The sequence below is a fragment of the Furipterus horrens genome, unplaced genomic scaffold (genome assembly GCF_987537825.1).
Source record: "Furipterus horrens unplaced genomic scaffold, mFurHor1.1.pri manual_scaffold_8, whole genome shotgun sequence".
Classification (NCBI taxonomy): domain Eukaryota; kingdom Metazoa; phylum Chordata; class Mammalia; order Chiroptera; family Furipteridae; genus Furipterus; species Furipterus horrens.
Window position 1 is genome coordinate 87,672,792 of NW_028327178.1, and position 13,133 is coordinate 87,685,924.

The 13,133-nt window shown below is 56.3% G+C and overlaps 1 protein-coding gene across 1 annotated transcript in view; it reads right to left on the reverse strand.

Annotated features, from left to right (window-relative positions):
* EBF4 (EBF transcription factor 4) overlaps positions 1–12,893 on the reverse strand; it is a 50,463-nt gene extending 37,570 nt beyond the window's left edge. Inside the window, exons 1-5 of the mRNA XM_090286138.1 lie at positions 12,600–12,893; positions 11,970–12,091; positions 2,103–2,259; positions 1,832–1,895; positions 1,601–1,656 (exon numbers count right to left, since the gene is read on the reverse strand). Coding sequence (XP_090142264.1) covers positions 1,601–1,656; positions 1,832–1,895; positions 2,103–2,259; positions 11,970–12,091; positions 12,600–12,893 — 693 coding nt within the window. The remainder of the gene's footprint in view (positions 1–1,600; positions 1,657–1,831; positions 1,896–2,102; positions 2,260–11,969; positions 12,092–12,599) is intronic.
* Positions 12,894–13,133: the final 240 nt, after the last annotated feature.

A 13,133-nucleotide genomic window follows, 5' to 3' on the forward strand; every position in this document is an offset into this window, starting at 1 on the left:
TGGAAGCAGGGAGGTCCCCAGACCGAGGACCAAGGTCAGGCTGGGATGGAATAGACACTCCAATCCCCACTCTGCCAGCGGCCCTAGTACCCTGTACTTCTGCTCACAAACATTGTCCTCTAGGCTACCCCAGCTGGCTAATCAATCTCTCCCCACCATCCTTATCACCTCCTCTGCTCAGGCCTTCGTCTCCCCCTGGGACTATTGGGTCAGCCTCCTCACTGCCCCCACCCCCCACCCCCAGCTTCCACTCGGCCCTGAAGGAAGGAGTAAGCTTCCTAAATTGCAAATCTATCTTCCCAATTTATAACCCCCTGAGCCTCCCAGCCATCTCCCACTTGTGGAGTCCTTCTTTCTCTGAACTTCTCCCAACCTCTTCCACACTCAGCCCCCCGCACAATCTTAATCTCACTTTGCCACTGCTTGCCTGGTCTGCCTCCCCCACCACGGTGATCAAAGGGTTTCTAGGAAGAAACCATTTCTTTCTCTGCCCTGGGATGGGGTGACAGCTGCTGGAAGGCCGTGCCTGTGTGAGAAAGCCCAAGTGCCCACTTGCATTCAGGGCCGCTGATAGGCCTGTTTGAGCCCAGGTCCCTCTATCAGTGCTCACAACTTCTCTCCAAAACCCTAAGCCCTGCCTCAGCAAGAGCCCATAAGGCCTGGCTGGTGTGGCTCAGTGTATTGAGCCCTGGCCTGGGAACCAAAGGGTTGCTGGTTCAATTCCCAGTCAGGGCACATGCCTGGGTTTCAGGCCAGTCCCCATCGAGAGGCAACCACACATCGATGTTTCTCTCCCTCGCTTAGTCTCTCCCTTCCCCTCTCTGTAAAAATAAATAAAATCTTAAAAGAAAAAAAAAGAGCCCATAGGGCTCATTCAGGTGTCAGGCTTCCCAAGCTCCTGAGAACATGGGCCCCTGAGCCTCCTTCCTATGACCTTCCACATCAGCAGGGTGCTGGGTGTTGAGGTTCTGCAAAAGCTCTGCGGCCCCACCTCATCCCCTCCTTTCCTGTGCCCTCACCCCCACCCCCACGGCAGTTAGTGTTGGCAGCTAAGTGCTTTCTCTTGAGAATGGCTCTCAGCAGATAGGCGCTGCCTTGCCTGAAAATGTCTGGAAGGTTATAAGTTCCTCTTGGGAGTGTTCCCCAGTCAATGACTGACTCACACAGGGTATCGAATCCTGGCCTCTTTGCCTCAAGGTGGGGACAACTCTGGTGTGATTTCTTCTCTACGGCTCCCCTTGGATCAGGCTGAGGTTGGACTCCAACTGAGACCCCTTCTTTGCGGAGCACCCCCTGCCCTGCCCTGCTTCCCTCCCTCCCTTCTGCTGAGAGCCCCCCGCCTGCTTCCCCAATAAACCTATACAGCTGAATCCTTGTGCCTAAGCTGGGCTTCTAGGGAGCATGACCCAGGATGGGGTCTTTGTACAAATATCGCCTTTTTCTAGACGACAGGGCAAAGGCCACACAGGCTGGGGCAAGAACTGAGGTAGCCAGACTGGCGGGTGGGGGGGCAGCACGGGCAGCAGGGGGCAGGGATGCTCACTCATACAGCCAGGAGACGGGTGTCTCAGGAGGCCAGGGCATCCCCGGGCTGGCTCACCTGCTTGGACATGGAGTCAATGAGGCGCACATAGAGGTCCTGCTCTGTCCGAAGTCCTAAGGGTGGGAAGGTGGAGAAGGCTTGCTGTGTGGGAAGCACCTGTGGCCTCTGACGACTGGAGCATACTCCACACTCTCCCCACCTGGAGGCAGGGGCCTCCTGAGCCCTGACAACAGGGTATGAAGTGTCGCATGGGGCTTTGGTATCCAGTGGGCAGTGGGTTTCACTCACCATTGTTATACACCAGCCGGAGGCGGTAATGGATCCCGTTGTTCGTCTTTTCTGCCCCAGGTTCCTACAGGGCCAAGATGGGGAGGATGCTCCCAGGGGTCCCCTCCCCCAAGCCCTCCTCTCTAAACCCACCCTACTTTCCTCCCTTCCACCCATTCACCCCCACTCCTCCACCATCTATCTATTCATCTGCCCCTGTGAGAGGGGGTCCCTGAAGCCATCTGCCCCTCTATGCCTTGCTCTGTCCCAGCCAAGCCCACGAGTCTCTCACTCGGTCCTTTTCCACGAAGTCAATGAAGGCGGTGCGCTCGACCTCCACGGGCTGCCCCTGCCTGTCATACATGGCCAGCACGAAGTGGAAGAAGTTGGATTTCCTGAGGTTGGAGGGAGGCTGCTTCTCAAAATGTGCTCGCGCCAGGCCCACGCCACTGTGGGAGGAAAGAAGCTGGGAAACCGCCGGAAGTGCTCTTGGAGAGAGACCCCTCGTCCCTGACCAGGTAGTGTGGCTGGCCAGGATTTGGTCCTGACATGGCAAGAGTTTGGGCAAGGAATAAATTAGATGGGTCCATCTCACCCTTGGCAGGGTCATCTAAATTCCAGAGGCCTCTTCGCCCCGAGGGCACCTCAGCCTGCTCCCTCAGGAACAGGCAGTGGCAATGGAGGGGCCCCTGCCAGGCTCCCTCCCAGGATTTTCCCTGGGCCCCACATTTTGAAAGGCTGATCTCTAAAACCAAATGCATGGGCAACTGGACAACCTATTTTACTGAGCAGAGGCTCCTGTGCCTGACCTTCAGGATATCAAGGGGCAGTTAGCAGGTTCTGGAACAAATATTCTACTGTATCCCAGTACATGAGCCTGCAGCACTGCCTGGGAGATGTGACATCCATCAGACTGGCTCAGGGCCACTAGCCTGCCCAGCCTTGATCCTGGGCTGTTGCCGAAGGCAGGGGACACCCTCTCCAGGTACGGAGGGGTCTGCCTCTGTGCTTTGGGAAAGACAGCCACTGGCTCCCTTGGGCAGGAGGATCTTTAACCCTGGCTTCGCCACAGGCTTTCCCTTCATTCGTCAGAAACTATTCCCAAAAGTAAGGCCAGGGCAAGAGCAGGAGGAGGTGAAGGACCAAGACCCTTTTCACCAACTATTTCCTGAACTCCAGTGACATACCAAGCCTTGAACACATGGCACCGAGTGGGGCTGGAGTTAAATGCCTGGCAGGGGAGGGAAGGCAGATAGAGAGCCTCAACACAAGACAGAGTGGTAGGTGCCCTCCAAAAGAAGTTACTGTATCAAAAACTGTAGAAGCAAAGGAAGAAAAAATGAATTATTTCTGTGAGAGATGAGGGAAAAGGCTTCATGGAGTTGGTGACTTTTTGCTTGGTCCTTGAGGGCTGAATAGGAGTTCAACAGATACCTCAGACGAAAGAGCAGACCAAGCAGCAGCATAAGAAGTGGCTGTGGGTGTAACGGTCGGTGTCCCTGAATTACAGATTTCAAAAAGTGAAGCAATGAGAGAAGAGGCTGTGCTGGAAGTGTTAGATTATGCAGGGACACAAAAAAAAAACAGAGTTCAGACTTTCTTTTCTGGGTCAAGATCTTCCATAGTATATTCCTCAGATCTCTCCTCTACAAAGGGTGCTATGGCCACTGTTGCTGGAAAATGTGGCTTCATAGCATGTGCTTGTGTATGTAGGGGGGCCCTGCGACACCCTCCAGGAATGGACCCCACCTGACCTGGCTCAGGCTGCTGCTCCTAGTAGGTGGTAGCCAGCTTCCCAGGTGGTTCCCTAGGACCCCCTGCCTCCTGGTACTCATGCCCTATGTAGTCAGTCCCCTCACATACTGTATCAGGATTGGTCTGTGTGGCTGATAGAACATGGCACAAGTGATAGCATATGATTTCCAATGTTAGGTCATAAAAGACATTGTGGCTTCTGTCTTGCTCTCTCTCTCAGGTCAGTCACTCAGGATGCAGCTGGCTGCCATGCTGTGAGGACATCCAAGCAGCTCTATGGAAGGTCCACATGGAGAACTGAGGCCTCCAGTCCACAGCCGGCACTAACTTGAGTGATATCTTGGAAGGAGATCAACCCCCAAGTCCCAGTCAAGCCTTCAGATGACCGCAGCCCTTGTTTTCAACCTTGACTGCAGCCTCATAAGAAACCCTGAGCCAGAACCTCACACCTGTGCTGCTCCCTGATGTCTGACTCTCAGAAACTGTGTGCGATAATAAATGTTTGTTGTCTTATGCTGCTGAGTTTTGGAGTAGTTTTTTTTTTTATGTGACTATAGAGCACTTTTGTTGAGGGATGTGGTTTGGGAAACACGACTAAAGGGCCCCCGAAAATTCTGAAGCCAGGCAGTGCTTAGCAGGTGCTGCAGGCGGGGGTGGGGGTGGCGGTGGTGGTGGGGGAATGTGCAGTGTGGTGGGAGGGTGAGAGGCTGCTACCGGGATGCAGAGGAAGATGGGGACGCTGGGACTGCCTGAGAGCCACTTAGCCCAGAGTCCCGACATGGACATGCCACGGTGACAATGTCTGCCATACTCATCAATACTTAAGATTTTTCTTCCTATAATTTAAAATCAACTTACTCAGCTTCATGTGAAGCCATATATCTAGGATGTCATAGGCTTGAGAGGCTTGTCATGTTTTTACTCATGGATTACAGTAAATACATAAAAAATAAAATGAAAATTGTTCCTCCTCTTGAAAGCCTGCTTAGGAGTCTCAGTGGTCCATGTGAAATGTTAGTTTCAGAGACAGAAGTGATGGGTCTTGTTTGCCCATATTGAGATGAGGAGGGGGCTAACGAAAACTCTTCCCTGCCAAAGGTTTTTTCTACACTTGTTCCTTTCTCTGGGACATCTTTCTCCCTTTATCCTTCCTCCTCCCTCCTGCCCCTCCTCCCTTTCTCCCTCAGGCTACAGTCCTTTCAAGTTCAGCCCTTGACCCTCCAAAGTCCCATTTACCAAGAGTCAGGGAAGCCCAAAGAGGGCTTTGATCACAGCAGGTTCCTGATTAGTGTTAATGAATATGCTAATGAGGCAGCAACACTGACTCCTCCCTCCTGTCCCCAGGACCACCCTGGGGAGAAAAGCTCCCAGGAGCAGGTTCCAGGACCAGCCTGGGGTAAGAGGGCCAGAAGGGGTGGGTTTGTGGAACCGTCCCAGAGCACTCCACCCTTGGCGCTTGTCATCTAGCCCAGGAAAGCTTTCAGACAACAGGGAGTGAGGATACAGAGAAAGAAATGAAAGGTCTTAAGAGAGGAGGGTGGGTGCCGGGCAGTAACACAATCGCCTAGACCACTCAACACACCCTTTTTATACAGGCACCTTCGTACTTCCCAAGCCAAGAGTAAATCAGTGATGCTGGCCTGAGCGTCCTCTCCCATCCATCTCTCCTGGCAAATATCAGTCAGTCCTAGGTCCTAGCTGCCTGCTGGCTCCCGCCAGGCTCCTCAGATCCAGATCTGGGAAACCTGACCTAAGCCCCCAGCCACGCTCCCTTCACAGGGCCCACCCTCCCCACAGGAGGGGACTCTCGGGGAGAGGTCAGGTAGGTCCCCTTGCCTGAGGACACTGGTGCTGCCAGCTGGGGAGGGACTGCATGACCTCAGAGGCCTGCGCCCTACCCCACAGTGGGGTCAAGCTCAGTTCCACCTCCCCTGAGATGGCCCAGCATCCTCCTCACTTCCCCACCTTGTTTAGGGGGTCGGAGGTACAGTCATCCTCCTGGGCTCCCTCCCACCCGCCATACAGAGCAGTGAGACCGAGGTGGCCAGTGTACAGCTCTGAGAGGTCACTGTCCTGCGTGACACGGGGACTATGTAACAGCCCCAGCCCCGCAGACCAGGAGAAGACCAAAGAATGGGGCAAACACCTGCTGGGCACTCCCAGGGCTGCTCCTGGTCTGTGACTGTTTCCAGTTTACCCTGTTCACACCCCTGCCAGACCTGTGGAAAGATCAAGGTGGGACAGAAAAGGTTTTGCTTAAAGACATCCTACTGTTCCTATGAACAAGAGACAGAGACGGACATAAGGACCGCATGCCGGGGAGAGCACCAGAGGCTGGTCTAGACTACAACTCTCTTTTCCTGGTTGCCCTAGGGACCTCAACCCCCAGTGTGCAGTAGGGGACCCGCCACCATCCCTGAATGGAACTGTAAGCCCCAAAGGGAGAGGGTTGAGGGAGGAGGAGACTTCTGCTTTTCTCCCCTTGGGAGTAGCTGGTGCTCTTGTAATGAGAAAACAAACCACGATTAAAGAGCAGAAAGAAAGAAACAGAGATACGCTCAAACAACTCAGAAGAGAGACACAGGGGATGTGGAGGCGTCTGTGAGCCCTGCTGGGCATGACCTGGTGCAGATGTGTGGGATACAGTGGGGAGGGAGGACCACCGTCTGCTCTCACACTAGCTTACAGACAGACAGATGGGGAGGAAGGCCAATGTCTCAGATTCTGTGGTCTTCAACGTGGGGCTGCCCATTTGGAGTGCAGGGAGAAACTGCAAGGATGTTTATTGATATGAATCCTTCCTCGGAAAGAAAGAAGGGAGGCAGGAGTAGAGCCCCTGAAGTCTGGAGAGGCAAGGGTTTTATTTGGGTTTCCCCAGAGGCAGGACCCTCGAATGCCAAGTTTATGTGGGAGACGAGTCTGGGAAATAACTGATGTGGGTGGGGAGTGAGAGAGAAAAGGAAAGGCAGTTTATAAAGGGTACATTATTGAAAAGTTGCCACTGTAGGCAACTGCAGCTTAATCCCACGGGAGCTCTGGAAACAGCCTAGGACATGTGCTTTGGAGTTCTTGTGCTAGAGGAGGGAGCTGGGGTGTTTACCCACCAACTCCAGCCAGTCATTGGTCAAGGGCTTCTGGCCTACTTCTCAGGTACTTCTGGCCTGATATGCAAGTGGACAGAGCAGGTTCTAGGAGCCTAAGTAAGTCTTAGGAAGCAGATACTGGCAGGGGAAGCAGACCCTTTACACAGCTCTAAGGGACTATGGGTGGGGTACCAACTATCGGCGGTGTGATGGAAGCTAGCAGAGCCACAGCCCTGGGGCCTGAATGCAGCTTGGCATACAGGCACGAGAACTGCCTCACCTGGTATATGTGTTGCTGGGGCCTATAATTCAGAAACAGCTCATTCACTTAGCCTCATTAGTGCACAAAGTCTGCCACATAAGCACCTTTTTCAGATAAATGCAGCTGAGTGATGAAAACAGCCACATTAACCACTTTTTGTAAGACTCCAAAAATGAGTTACACATCTTGCTTTCTTAAAAATATTGTTTTCAACAAAATGTTCAAAACACTTTCCTATCAACTCCGGAGTGTGCTGAGGTGGCAGGCCATTTGCTCCTGCACTGAAGAACCAGGATGTGGGAGGAGAAAGTGCTCATTTTCATATTTCCTCCATGGCTCACTCACTCCCTTCCCATCTTTGGTTCTGAAATAGCCCGAAAGTTAAAGGCGACTGTGAAAGAAAAGCTTTGGTTTGCACAGCAACTTTTTGATGGGAGGATACCTGCCTTGGAGCAAGCATGGTGTGTGCATGGGCTTCCTGAGTACTGTGCTGGGAGTTCAAGTTCAAGTGGGCACCAAAGACAACCTGACCTTCACAGCCTGGGCCATTCAGGTGGGCTGTGCTCCAGAGTACAGGGGGATGCACATGGGGACATGCTGGGGTTGTCGAGTTGTCTGGCTGCCATTGCTAGGGCCACCCAGCGGTCCCTGCAGGCGCTCCTTTCTGAGGCTGAGCAGGATGCCCCAGGGTCCCTCTTGCAGAGGCTGTTGGATTTTGCCATGACTGTGTCATACAGACGACACCTCCCTCATGGACAGACTCTGCTCTGTACTCAGAAGGCCACTTGTGGGTCCTCATATCCCTGACTACATGGTTATTATAAATACTAGCAATTTAAAACAAGCATCTCAAACCACAGAAGACAAGTGGCTAAGCAGCTGGAGCTTTGGCTTCCCCCAAGAGGCACCCCTCAAGCCTCTCCTCTCCCCACTCCACACCAAATCCTACTCTTTCCTGCCTTGACAGCCCAAGGTTTTGAACAGTGCCTTGGCTTGGGTCTGCTCTGCCTTGGAGTCTAGGACTCTGGTGAAATGGGGACAAGCCCTGAGGTCATCAGCAATGTGGGGAGGCTCCTTGACCCCCCCAACCCCCACCAGGTGAAAAGAGCAAAAAGGGTATCTCTTGCATCTCATCCCTTGTCTCAGATTTCCCTAGTCTCTGCTAAATCCTGCTCTTCCTTTCCCTATCCTGGCATGGCCCCCTAGGTGCCCACTTCCCTTCTTCTGCAGCCTCGCTTCCTCCAAGCATCCCACTGGCCCCCACTCTCTTTGCAGGCATCCCCTGGGCCTCTGGGATTGCTGGTAACCATCAAGCTGGGCCCGGCATTCCTGGTCCCAGCCAAGGTCTATTGGCTAGCTCTGCCCATCCTGACATGCCCAGAGCCTGGCTGTGCCACAGACCGGAGAGGGTAAAAGCAGCAGCTCACTGGGGCACACCCAAGTCAACCATGCAGGCAGAGGAGGACATGGTGGCGAGAGGCCACTGTTCAGAACCTAGGTCCAGAGGGTCCTCCTGGAAGGAGAGGAAGCTCTGGGGGCTACTTCATATCCCCTGCTCCCCCTGCCCTAGTAAATTGTCTCAGCTGCCGAGGTCCCCAAACAAGGGGGAAAAAGACTGCCCAGCCTGCTTCTCTCTGCCCACTCCTTTGCCACCCACCCACAGGCCTGTCTGCCAGGTCCCAGGCTGAGGAGCGGTTATTAATTATTAAAGCAAACAAAAGCATTTCCTAGCAGGGAGGCTAGCCTGCAGCTGCTTACAGGAAAGGCAGCCCCAGCTGGCTTCCCACTTAAGGTCCTTGCAAGTGCGATGGAACCAGCTCACGGCGGAGGGCCGGCCTGGGTCCTCCAGGGGTCTCTTTGGGCTGGGAATCACATCAGGATGAGAGGACAGCTGCCTCTGTGCTCAGCATTCTAAGGAGAGGATGTGGGGCTGAAGGGGAGTCCAGGGAAGGTGGGCTCAAGCTGAGATGGATATGGGTCTCAGAGATCAAGTCCTTTTGGCTCAGAGTAGAGATAGTCATGGCAATAGCCAGGGTCCTGTGCAGAGTTCTCCACTTGGAAGACCCTGGCAGTCCTCAGCAGCAGCCTTCTCTTCCCCTCACTGCTGCCTCCAGGGTGAGGGTATGAAGCCTGTCTTTTGCAGAGAACTTCCTTCCTATTGGCAGAGCCTCCCTCACTGTTCTCCTCCTCCACCTCTAGCTTCTGTAAAACCTTGGCTTTGTGAAGCTGGAGAGCAGCAGCTGCTCCAGGACCTGGTTCCTGGGGCCAGGTAGATCCTGGAGACCACCAGCGTGGACAGGGGAGCCCAACAGAAAAGGATTTGGTAACCTTCTAACATGCATTCCTGCTTCCTTGAGCAGATGCTCATTGCTTCCCACCCCCCCACCCCCCCTACTGCCTGCTTGAGCCTGGACTCATGCTGTGGACACAAGGATGAACAAGCCACCATCCTTGCTCTAAAGGAAGGAACAGGCTGGCAGGGCAAGGAAGCTTGGGAGAAGCAGGGCACAGCTGCCTCTGGCCTGCAGTGAGCACCCTCAGGCAGCACTAAGAACCACTCCCGTGGGCTGGGTGGGAGAACACAGATAGAGAAGATACTGGGTAAGGCTATTTGGTGGGCCTGGGGGTGCTGGGGGCAGGGCACCTGTTTTAAGAGACATTGCTGGGTGACAAGAATCATACAGAGGCTGTGAGGAAGTTCGGGGTCAGTCCGTGATGGGTCCTTGAATACTGAATATCTGGGAGGAAGTAGGGGGTCACTGAAGTTTTTAACTGAGAGGGGCATGATTAGAGAAAAGTTCCTTGGAAATACTGCTTGGGTCCCCAGTGCATGGCTGATGGTTTGGAAGGGTGCTGAGAAGCTGGGCTGGGTAGCAGGAAACCTGGTAGGTTAACCTTCAGCAGAGGAGGAAAGTGGTGGAGGGCCAGGAGTGTCACTTAAAAGTTGGCCATGGGCAACTTAGCAGTAAAGCACAGAGGGAACTTCCAGAAACCTTGACAACCAGGTGGCTATGGGGTAAAGAGGAACATTAAGGACAATTGTCAGATTCTGAGCAGCCCAGGGCGCGTGCTCCTGGGCAAGTTTCTCAGAGAGGAGGGGGAGAGGAACCAGGCAGAAGTTGAAGAGGGAGGCCGGGGATGAGAAAGAAAGTTTGGTTGTTGCTGTTTTAGGATGGGAAGACCCGAGCACAGGACCGTCTGGGAAGTGAGATACAAACAGGAGAGAGGCTGGGCTACCTCAGGAATAATGAGGAGAAAGGATTAACCTGCTCCCGTCTGGAAGGAGGTGGCTCAGAGTCAATAAATGGTGGAGGATGGGGCCTCCCAAGCTATGTCCTAAGACAAGTCTCTAGAATTGGAGATAAGCAGCCCAGACCTGAAGAACTGCCCCTTTTCAGATTGCAGAAGCCTTCTGAGTCCCAGCAGTGTGGCCTTGGGGATTCAGATTTGATCCCCCAAACACCAGTCATGACCCCTATGTGCAGACAGCATAGTTGCTGGCCTGACCCACAGAAGAGCCTCATCCCCACATTCCCTGCACTCACACAGGCTACAAGGGCACTGCCTTCTTCACATCTACTTCCTCTTCATCCAATCTGCTACCTGGGGCTGGGGCACAGGGGAGGTCAGAGAGAAATAGGAACCTTAAATCCCAGAGGCCTCACAGGAACTCCCTATCCACTAACATAAGGAGCTCTCGCCACATAGTCGGTGGTGGAGAAAAAGATGGGGCCGCATTAAGACACTGACCATGTCAAGTTAAATTTAAAAAAAAGAAGAATCAACAGAAAAACAGGCAGGTTACAGAATTGCATGCATAGCACAGGGGAAAAAAGGGGTAATGAGAACAAACGTGGGAAAGAAATACACTAAAATGTTGACAGTAGTTGCATTAGAGAAGTGGGGTTTTGTTCTCTATTTTCCAATGTTCTGGAATATAGTTATATCATGAATGAATTAATCATAGGCAAGACCTTTCTCTTTCTGAAGAAATGAAAGTCAGGAAAGGACAGGAATGCAGCATCACTGGCTCACTTAGAGCAAGAAACAAGGTGTGTGTGCCTGTTACAGAGTGAGGTTGGGGCTGGGCTATGAGTGGTTTCTCCCAGACAGGACAGGGTATGTGAATGTATGGCCTGTGTGCCAGGCCTGGTCTGCCTCAGCAACTCCCCATTAGAACCCCTTCAGGCTGCTGGACAAGCAGCCGTGCAGAACTCCGGGGACACCAGCTTTCTCATGCCCCAGCTGTCTGCAGAGGAAGCACCTCCCTAATCCTAACCTCCCACATCCCCATGCTCACAGCTGCCCATACAAAAAGCTGGGGGTCCAAGAGTTGAAGGGGACAAGTCAACAAATCTTTAAACTTCCTTTCCAAATCCAGGAGTCCATCACCCACCCTGCCTCCTTGTGCAGACTCCTGCAAAGGACACAGAGGAGATGGGCGTGGGTGCTGGGTTCCCTGGGACATCTGCCTCCCACAGGACCCACCAGAAAAGCACCTTGAGAAGAGGCGGGACCTGAGCGGCCCTGCCCCATTCCCAGCCCCAATCACTCTAGCCAAGCTGACTGCCCCACTCATCAGGCCCCTGCCGCTTCTCCAGCCCTGCACAGCCATCCTCCAACTCTGAGGGGCGTGGGAAAGCAGAAAGGGGCTCGGTTTCGTGTCTTTCCTGGTAGAGAGCGCGGACTTGGACCTGGAGAGGTACTAGGACTGCCCAGGAAGGAGGGGTTGGCCATTCTTTCCTTGACGGCTGGTGGCTACGGGGCATACCTCTTCCCCTTTGAGCCCGGGATGTCTGGGCCCGCCTGCGACAGTCAGAAGTCAAAGCCGGGACAGCCCGGAGAGCCGGGAGTAGAGGCAGAAGCCCCGCCCCGCCCGGCCCACCCCACAGCCGCAGGATGAAACGCAGACTCTCGGGACAGGGTGGGCGGGAGAGCTTGCTGGGACTGTCCAGAGTTAGGGCTCCCTCCAGCCCTCGCTTTAGCAGCTCAGCTAGCTGAGCGAAGGCGACACAGAGCCGTCCAACCCCTGCGCGCCGGGTCGCGTTCGAGCGCTTACCTCTGCGCCGCGGTGCTGGCGTCCAGGATGCCCGCGCCCTGCATCCAGGAACGCACTGAGCCCAGGCCGGCAGGCAGCAGCGGCTCTTCCTTCAGGCTCAGCCCGCCGCGGGGCAGAGCGTCCTGCGCAGGGAACATAAGGGTGCGCTGTGGGTGGGCGCCCCGCCACCGGGGATCAGCTCCCCGCGAGGCTGCTGGCGTCTCAGCTCCCCCGGACCCGACGGCACCGGACGCCTCCAAGAGCGAAGTGAAACGCTGAGTCCCGGCGGCTCAGTGCGCACTAGCCTCTGGGGCGCTCCCTCGGAGAAAGCGGGTCCGCCAGCGCCGGAGCTGTCCCCTCCCCTCCCGGGGCGCGGGGCGGGGAGATGGAGGGATTCCCCCGCGGCCTGAGCGCCGGCGGGCGGACTGCGAGCGGCGAGGGGAGGGCGGGAGCGCAGCCGGCACCCGGTCCGCGCGGAGGCGCCCCAGAGGCGCGCTCTGGCGGCTGCCCAGGGCCGCGGTCGTTGGAGGGGGGGCCGGAGCGCCCCGGGAGCTGCCTCCGGCAAGGAGGGGGCGCCGGGCTACCCGCCCTTTCCCCCTCGCCGCCCCCACCTCCCGCCCGCCCGCGGCGCCGGCGCGGGGCGCTGATTACCATCCGGGAGGCGGAGGCTGCGGGCGCGGGGCTCGGCGGCGGCAGCGGAGGCAGGAGCAGCAACAGCCGCGCGTCCCGGGGAAAGGCAGGGACGGCGCCGGGCCAGCAGACGCCGCCGCCACCAGCGCCCCGCGCGCCCCGGCGCCCCGGCCCCGCCGCAGCCCCGGGCGGCAGCACCTGGAGCAGCAGCAGCAGCAGCCCGGCCGACTCCCCCCGAGCCCCGGTTCCCGCGCCGCCCCGCCGCGGGCGCCGCCGACCGCCGCTCCCCAGGGCCTGGCCGCGGGCCCGGGCCATCCCGCCGCCGCCGCCGCCGCCGCCGCTCCCGGGGGAGCGGGAGCCGAAGGGAGGGAGCGCGGCGGGAGGAGGGATGGCGGGAGCAGGCGGGCCCAGGGGACTGGGGCCGGGGGAGGCGGGGGCGGGGCGGCGCGGCTGGCCGAGGGGCGGCCGGGGACGTGACATCATCGGGGGAGGAGCGGCCGGGCCCGGGCCGCCGCGGCGGGGCGGACCCTGGCGAGTCTGTCGCCCGGGCCGGGG